The sequence below is a fragment of the Leuciscus leuciscus genome, assembly GCF_965113295.1.
Source record: "Leuciscus leuciscus genome assembly, chromosome: 19".
NCBI classification, from domain to species: Eukaryota; Metazoa; Chordata; class Actinopteri; order Cypriniformes; family Leuciscidae; genus Leuciscus; species Leuciscus leuciscus.
This window is the reverse complement of record NC_138743.1, coordinates 36,255,716-36,265,180: the sequence shown is the minus strand read 5'-3', so window position 1 is coordinate 36,265,180 and position 9,465 is coordinate 36,255,716. Positions and strand designations below refer to the sequence as shown.

General features: G+C 40.3%; 1 protein-coding gene across 2 annotated transcripts in view; it reads right to left on the bottom strand.

The window, feature by feature from the left end:
- Positions 1–5,698: 5,698 nt before the first annotated feature.
- map3k5 (mitogen-activated protein kinase kinase kinase 5) overlaps positions 5,699–9,465 on the bottom strand; it is a 55,533-nt gene continuing 51,766 nt past the window's right edge. For both annotated transcript variants that reach the window (XM_082147842.1, XM_082147843.1), the window contains 3 exons: positions 8,517–8,635; positions 8,326–8,402; positions 5,699–6,859 (listed from right to left, as the gene is read on the bottom strand). In XM_082147842.1, the coding sequence (XP_082003968.1) occupies positions 6,799–6,859; positions 8,326–8,402; positions 8,517–8,635 (257 nt within the window). In that variant the 3' untranslated portion in view covers positions 5,699–6,798. The remainder of the gene's footprint in view (positions 6,860–8,325; positions 8,403–8,516; positions 8,636–9,465) is intronic.

Genomic DNA, 9,465 nt, shown 5'->3' with positions numbered 1-9,465 from the left:
CTCAGCGTGGGCCAGGCCCAGGCAGGCGGCGCAGTACTCATAGGTGTCAGGCGGGTCAATGGGGCCCGCACAAATCCTGCAAAGGGTAGCCATCGGATGCGAGGAACAAAAGGTAACTAGTCCTCAGGTGCAACTTCAACGATGACAGCGTGAAGAAAGAGATTCTGACGCAATTGCATTTGCCCATGTATTTTATACTGCCCGCGAGCTTGTTAGTATTTACATACTTTGCAACAATTGGCCAGCTGTTCCAAGCTGGCGTAAGCCTATAAGATTTCAACAAAAGTGGAGAAGGGAGGAGTTCCCGCAGCGTCATAGCTGACGCAATGTTGAAGTTACCGCTCTAAGGGAACTCAAGATTTTTATGAACTTCCTGGAAGCTAAGTAAACAAACCTTTCATCTCCTTGGATTGCAGGTTGATTCCTCCATAGGACAGGGTGAGCTCCTCTTCCTGCCCCCCTTGGCCAAAATAAAAGGCTTAAATAATATTAACTCCCATAATGGAAAGCATATCCAGTATTAAGTCACTTCTCAACGGTTGAGCATTCAAAAAATGCTCAGGGACACAGCTGTAACAGCCACTCCTCGTTAGTATAGTGGACAGTATCTCCGCCTGTCACGCGGAAGACCGGGGTTCGATTCCCCGACGGGGAGGCTTTTTCTTTATCACGGCCAAACACCTTGTATAAGCTCAGGCTTTACCGTGGAAGCTGCTGATAAAGCGACCCAGAAAATTAAGGTTAGTTTCTTGAAAAGTACTTTCAAGAAAGTTTTGGCAATTGGTTTGTAAAAGGTTGTTTTAGGCATGTTTGCCCATAGTTTTTGTTGCACTTCCACTGTTCTGACCAGCAGGGGTCACCAGCGTGTGGCGTTTCGAACGCTTTCACGGTGAATCATTTTGCCAAGCAATCGGTTCAGTTGATTCAAAGCTTTGAAAAGCTTTGACCCCTGCTGGTCAGAACAGTGGAAATGTAACAGAAACTCAGGCAAAACATGCCTAAAACAACCTTTTACAAACTCATTGCAAACTCTTTCTTGAAAATAAAATCTTTCAAATGCATTTAACAAATCATCTAATACCATTAAATATGAAGTGTCTGTATAAAATGTGTTGTAGCCTATTATTAAATCATTGGGCTTGTTTAATGGAGAACTTGATAGGTCAATGTAATTGGAAAAAGGGCCACAGTTGATGTGCCAGGACAGAGAGGGGCAAACATTACCATCTGTGCAGCAATTGCAAATACAGGATTACTCCTCCACAGATGTCAGGTTGGACCCTATAATACCGAGCGCCTCCTTGCCTTTCTCAGTGATCTCCACCAGCGCCTGGTTCCAGAGCAGGATCAGGAGGGTGAAAACATGAGGACCTTTGTAATTACCTGGGACAATGTAGCTTTCCATCATTCGCAAGCAATAACAACATGGTTTGAAGTCCACCCAAGACTGGTAAGTCTCTTCCTTCAACCCTATTCACCTTTCCTCAACCCCATAGAGGAGTCCTTTTCTGCATGGAGGTGGAAGGTTTATGACCATCAGCCACATGACCAGATGTCCCTCCTTGAAGCCATGGATGCTGGCTGCAGGGACATCACAGTTCATGATTGCCAAGGGTGGATCCAACATACCAAGCGGTTTTATCCCAGGTGCATCGCCTTGGATAATATCAGATGTGATGTTGATGAAAACATGTGGCCTAACCCTGAAGATCGCAGAGATTAGATAAACTAATTGTGTGTTCTTCCTGCCCCCCTTGGCCAAAATAAAAGGCTTAAATAATATTAACTCCCATAATGGAAAGCATATCCAGTAATAAGTCACTTCTCAACGGTTGAGCATTCAAAACATGCTCAGGGACACAGATGTAACAGCCACTCCTCGTTAGTATAGTGGACAGTATCTCCGCCTGTCACGCGGAAGACCGGGGTTCGATTCCCCGACGGGGAGGCTTTTTCTTTATCACGGCCAAACACCTTGTATAAGCTCAGGCTTTACCGTGGAAGCTGCTGATAAAGCGACCCAGAAAATTAAGGTTAGTTTCTTGAAAAGTTCTTTCAAGAAAGTTTTGGCAATTGGTTTGTAAAAGGTTGTTTTAGGCATGTTTGCCCATAGTTTTTGTTGCACTTCCACTGTTCTGACCAGCAGGGGTCACCAGCGTGTGGCGTTTCGAACTCTTTCACGGTGAATCATTTTGCCAAGCAATCGGTTCAGTTGATTCAAAGCTTTGAAAAGCTTTGACCCCTGCTGGTCAGAACAGTGGAAATGTAATGTAACAGAAACTCAGGCAAAACATGCCTAAAACAACCTTTTACAAACTCATTGCAAACTCTTTCTTGAAAATAAAATCTTTCAAATGCATTTAACAAATCATCTAATACCATTAAATATGAAGCGTCTGTATAAAATGTGTTGTAGCCTATTATTAAATCATTGGGCTTGTTTAATGGAGAACTTGATAGGTCAATGTAATTGGAAAAAGGGCCACAGTTGATGTGCCAGGACAGAGAGGGGCAAACATTACCATGTGTGCAGCAATTGCAAATGCAGGATTACTCCTCCACAGATGTCAAGTTGGACCCTATAATACCGAGCGCCTCCTTGCCTTTCTCAGTGATCTCCACCAGCGCCTGGTTCCAGAGCAGGATCAGGAGGGTGAAAACATGAGGACCTTTGTAATTACCTGGGACAATGTAGCTTTCCATCATTCGCAAGCAATAACAACATGGTTTGAAGTCCACCCAAGACTGGTAAGTCTCTTCCTTCCACCCTATTCACCTTTCCTCAACCCCATAGAGGAGTCCTTTTCTGCATGGAGGTGGAAGGTTTATGACCATCAGCCACATGACCAGATGTCCCTCCTTGAAGCCATGGATGCTGGCTGCAGGGACATCACAGTTCATGATTGCCAAGGGTGGATCCAACATACCAAGCGGTTTTATCCCAGGTGCATTGCCTTGGATAATATCAGATGTGATGTTGATGAAAACATGTGGCCTAACCCTGAAGATCGCAGAGATTAGATAAAGTAATTCTGTGCTCTTCCTGCCCCCCTTGGCCAAAATAAAAGGCTTAAATAATATTAACTCCCATAATGGAAAGCATATCCAGTATTAAGTCACTTCTCAATGGTTGAGCATTCAAAACCTGCTCAGGGACACAGCTGCAACAGCCACTCCTCGTTAGTATAGTGGACAGTATCTCCGCCTGTCACGCGGAAGACCGGGGTTCGATTCCCCGACGGGGAGGCTTTTTCTTTATCACGGCCAAACACCTTGTATAAGCTCAGGCTTTACCGTGGAAGCTGCTGATAAAGCGACCCAGAAAATTAAGGTTAGTTTCTTGAAAAGTACTTTCAAGAAAGTTTTGGCAATTGGTTTGTAAAAGGTTGTTTTAGGCATGTTTGCCCATAGTTTTTGTTGCACTTCCACTCTTCTGACCAGCAGGGGTCACCAGCGTGTGGCGTTTCGAACGCTTTCACGGTGAATCATTTTGCCAAGCAATCGGTTCAGTTGATTCAAAGCTTTGAAAAGCCCAACCCCATAGAGGAGTCCTTTTCTGCATGGAGGTGGAAGGTTTATGACCATCAGCCACATGACCAGATGTCCCTCCTTGAAGCCATGGATGCTGGCTGCAGGGACATCACAGTTCATGATTGCCAAGGGTGGATCCAACATATCAAGCGGTTTTATCCCAGGTGCATTGCCTTGGATAATATCAGATGTGATGTTGATGAAAACATGTGGCCTAACCCTGAAGATCGCAGAGATTAGATAAAGTAATTTTGTGCTTTTTTTTGTCCCTGTAAAACTGAAACATAAAAGTCTATGCAGTTTTTGTAATGTCAACAATAGCCAGTATTTTGAAACCTGGTGTACTTAGATTGACTGCATGTACCTTGTGAAGTGAAAACAAGTGTTATTCTTTGACAGACTAATTTCATTTGGAGTCAGATTTCCAGTGTTTTGGTAAAGTTAGTGTGTGCAGAGAAAGATGTGTTCTATTTTGAAATGAAGACTTAGTATATATTTAACAAAATGTGTTTTTGAGAAGAAAATGATCCATTTGGCCAATTGTGTTGTGTAGGTGTGAGTCTGTGTTAAGAGTTTAGAAAAAGTATCTGAAGCTTAACCACTGGTCGTATGTAGGTCTAGTTCTTCACTCGTATTTCTGCTGATCTGATTCAGTTGTCTGCTCCAGGGAAGACTTGGGTGATCGTTGCAACTGGTCAAAAGGAACGGGTTTCTGGCTGCTGGTCCACAAACATGACTGTGTTGCCGACCTTGAACATCAGTTTCCTCTGATCTCCATTCCTGACGAGTCTGAAGGCTGTGCAAGTGGTCCACTAAGAGTTGTCCATGTCTCCATCTTCTTCGGCTCAGAAGATCAGACTCCAGGTTGACCACTTCTGAGAGTCAAACAAGATATTAGGCGTAACAGGATCTAGGTCAGCAACATCTGAGGAGGTACAGCCAACAGGCTTAGAGTTGCGGATCCCCTCTATTTCGATCAGCTCTTCCTCTGTGACTGTCTGTGTCCCAAGTGTAACTTGTAGCGCTGCCTTTAGAAGCTTATTTTTCCCTCCCAACATCCACCAAAGTGTGGTACGCTGGGTGTGACGAACATCAATTTGATCTGATGGGTGGCGAGGTGCGCTCGAAGCTCAGGGTGCAGTCGATCATCATAGTCTTTAATGATTAATTTGGTGATTGTCAAGGACAATGGGGTGAATGACATCCTCGTCTAACTGGGTGCTTTGTCGAAGATTAACACCCCCACGTATGAGCTGAGTGCCGCCATCAAATTGGTTTGTTAGCCTTTAAGTGTGGCATTTTGTCAGGAAATGCACCATACTACAACTGCCAGGAGTGTGTTGTTACGCCTGAAGTCAGCATAAAACAAAATTGACCCTATTTACTTTTAATATGTCCCTGGTTCATTGTTTATGATTAATTGGTGTTTGTTATTCCAAAAAAAAAAAAAAAAAAAAAAAGAATCGATCTAATCGATTCCCTCAACATGCCACACTATTTAACTCCTTATTTGATGCAAATGTACAAAAAGACGAACACTGATGCGACTAGGTGGTACTTAGATGTTCTGATTAAATCAGATGTGGTACTTGGTTTGAAAAGTTTAAAATAGAAAATGTCCGATAAAAATTTGTGACATTATTTTCTGAACTATACTTGACATCAGGGCCAAACAATACAGGTCAGTGTGATGTGAAAAATGTGGTAGGAAGGCTGTCAGATTCCTGCTATCTTAAATCATTTGGTGTTAATATGCACCACTAAGAATGCCATCCATCTGTCGTCAGAAAGGCCCTCTAAGCTCTGTAAAGACTAATGACTTTCATTGGGTGTTAATGAAATAGTTAACCCAAAAATAAAAAGGTCTGGTATTATTTACTCATCCTCATGTCATTACAAAACTATATGTATTAATTTCTTCTGTTGAACAAATTTTTTGTCTACAATGAGAGTCAATGGGGTCCTATGTTTTTTTAACCCCATCGTTCTTTAAAATATCTTCAGTGTTCCACAGAAGAAAGATGACTGGGGAGTGCGGGGCAATTAGTAATGATGAGCATGAATTCCTCGCAAATAATAGGTAGATTCTTACGATAACATATCTACACACGTAGTACATGGTAATCAGAAATGTAATAACACATCTGTTATACTGTACTAGCTGGAATTATGATTTCTTCTCCCAAACTTTTTATTTAATCAAAAAGTGAAATTCCAATTTGCACAAAATAAAACAGTTGGAATGCAAACACTGATCATGCAAACATTTACCACCGATATCAAACGTATCCATTACATGATTGTCACATCACATAGCCCTGTGTGTGTGTGTGTGTGTGTGTGTGTGTGTGTGTGTGTGTGTGTGTGTGTGTGTGTGTGTGTGTGTGTGTGTGTGTGTGTGTGTGTGTGTGTGTGTGTGTGTGTGTGTGTGTGTGTGTGTGTGTGTGTGTGTGTGTGTGTGTGTGTGTGTGTGTGTGTGTTTAAATGTGTATCATTAGATACACATCATTTATGTTATGTTTTATGATTTGACTAGAAACTATTAGGGCCATCGGTTACACTTAAAATGGTAATTTCACAGAATTTAAAAACTTGAGTTGCTAGAGATTTGTGCTGAATAAATAGACATAAGAGCACATTTGTGATATATTCTCTGTGCTTATGGATATAGTTTACATATAATCTCAGGAATGTAGCTCTAAAAGTAGTTTATATACAGTTTCAGAGGTGGTTTATTCACGTGTCACCCCAAATACGTGGAAACACAATTCAATTTGATTGGTTATTGTGTATCCTCATACCTGTCATTTAGAATATATGCAAATATAACTAGCCTTGGTTTAAAAAAAAAAGTATATTAGCAAATTACTTGACAATACACCATATTAATGATACATGTAAAAAATATATAAAACACACAGACTTTTCAGTGTAGTTTCAGTGTCTTTTCTGAAAGGAAAAGAGATTTGGACTGGAAAAAGTTCTCAGGCAGGTCAAGACATGTTTCTGTAACCAAATCTAAAAAAATAAAAACAAGTTTCCTGTATAAAGATGCCGTAACAGTGTTCACGTATCAAATGTGTGGGCCTTTAACAGTTCATTTACAGTCACACTGCAATTTCACAGACAAATATAAAAGTTAAAACATATTTACATGTGATATGGATAATCACATAAGACTTGAATTGATCCCACTAAATATATATATTTGGATATGTTTTAACACTTGAACAGAGTCTGGATGGCACATATACGTGGCTACGGTCCTCAGCCTGGCTTTTTCCTGTGCTCTGAGATGGCGCTCCAGAGTTTACATAGGACTCCACCTCTAGAAACACAAGACAAGAGAAAACAGAATCATACACTACCTGTCACCAAGCTTACTGCGCATAGCAGAGAAACGTAATAATCCCAAAGTGAATGTGAATGATGCCAGTTTCACACTGTATGCTTTAACGTTGTGCAATATCATTTATGTGTCTCCGGAGGACCACATTTACATATAAACAGTAATTAATTTACACAGAATGGACACATTTCCCAGGTAACATAATATAAACCAATTAGTTGTCTGGATTCAGTCAAATTAACTCAATATTATGTGCTCATGTCTGTCACAGCATCTGGAACTTGCAACAAGACCAACAATGAATGAGTAATTTACTCCACTGTTATTGCAAAAGATTAAATTGAAAGGAACACTCCAGCGTTTTTTCATATTAAACTGTTATTCCCTTAACTAAGACGAGTTGATGCATACCTCTCTCGTCTCAGTGCGTGCACTCACTCGCTCTGGCGCGCGGCGACACTTTGATAGCACTTAGCTTAGCCCAGTTCATTCATTAGGGACCAAACAGAGATGAAGCTAGAAGAGACGTTATAGCACTTGGAAGCACTTCGACTCGGCGCAGTAAAAAGTCACTCCTGAAAAATCCTCTCCCTCTCATTCTGTCATTAGAACCAACGTGACTTTTTACTGCGCCGAGTCGAAGTGCTCCCGAATCCCAAGTGCTATTCCGCCATACATTATAGTTATCCTTTTTACCCGCTTAGAAAAGCGCCACGTTTTATTTTGTGTCACCATACTTGGTTGTGTAACTACTCGTGTAACTGTATTTAAATAGGGAAAACGTGGAGGTGTTTGGTCGCTTCTAACTTCATCTCTGTTTGGTCCCTAATGAATGAACTGGGCTAAGCTAAGTGCTATCACAGTGTCGCCGCGCGCCAGAGCGATTGAGTGCACGCACTGAGACGAGAGAGGTATGTATCAACTCGTCTTAGTTAAGGGAATAACATAGTTTAATATGAAAAAACAGTGGAGTGTTCCTTTAACAAAAGGTTATATTTTCAATGCTTTTCCATGAGGTTCAGCATACACCGCACCTCACATGTCATTCAGCAGCACAACTGTGATAATTCTAAGAAACATTTCTACAGCAGCAAATCAGCATATTAGAATGATTTCTGAAGGATCATGTGACACTGAAGACTGGAGTAATCATGCTAAAAATTCAGCTTTGATCACAGGAATAAATTACATTTTACAACATTAAAATAGACAGTAATTGTAAATTGTAATACCGTAATATTTCACAATATTATAGTTTTTGCTGTATTTTTGCCTTGGTGAATCATCTTTCAAAAAAAATGACTGACCTGAAATATGTAGGGTCGTGTAAATATGTGGTAGTGTAACAATTTAATGTGAAATATAGCCTATGCATGTTAATGTCTGTTTTTTATTTATTTATAAAAAACTGAATATATTACAGATTATCAGAACTGTTCACGTACCGTAATCTCAAAGTCTTCAAGTCGTCTCTTGTGACATAATGAAGGATGTCATCAAGACTGTAATCTTCGGCTATAATCTATGATATGGATAGAAAATAATCCATTATCTGTTGATTTCAGACAATATTATTAAGGACCAGATGTATTTGAAATATTCGGAGACCAAAGTGAATAGATTGTCTGTATATTACTCTCTCTATGGAGTCTCCATCCGCCCCGTGGAGTTTCAGCCATTCCAGAAGCTCCTGGTGTCCGTCTCCTTCAAATGAACTGTGTGTGTTCATGAGGTGCACAGGAACATCAGGAACATCTGCCAGAAACACATGATAAAACACAGGGTTGGGTTGATGTATATAATATATCAGTAATATAATAATGATATATCACAACATAGTGATTTAATACATAGCAAAAGACTACCAAAACAGCATGTTAAAATTAATATTCAAATAAAGACGTCACTAAATGGTAAAGTCAGAAGAACACTGAATAGTCCAGTAAGATTCTAAAAGAAACACAGTGGCCTAAAAGTATTTGTACAAAGTATTTTTTTTTCTCCACTAGTTTTACTCAATGACTTTTAAGCGGCTGGATTTTTAGTGGAAGTCTCATGTTTGTGATAGTGACCAATGAGCTGAACTGACAAGCCAACATCCTACTCTCATATGATCCCAGCAATTTCCTCAGAAAATGTAACTTAATAAAACTAAATTGCTTAAGACAGTGGAGGCAGGCAGTCTTTGTTTGTTGAATTCTTTTCCTCACGAAAGCTGTGCATGGATATATGCTTTCTACAGCAAAGCACCACAGAGTAGTATTACATATTCGGGATTCAGACTGTTCAATGCCAACTGGTTTTGTCTGTTTTTGTCTGTTTCTGTATTGTCATTTACATTCATACAAACGACTCAAATGATTTTTTATGTCACAAACACAAATGATGGTGTGCTACTATAAATGCTTACAGTGAAAATATGCACACAAATGTTAAGGCATCAATGACACCTCCTAATAATACAAGTGATGGAACCGAAAGTGGCAGGTGATTTTGCAGGTGCAACAGCAGTGTGGTAAGAATACCTGAGGTATTAAAGTGCAGGTAACAATTATTGCTATAGTATTTTAGTTGTAAATGCATTG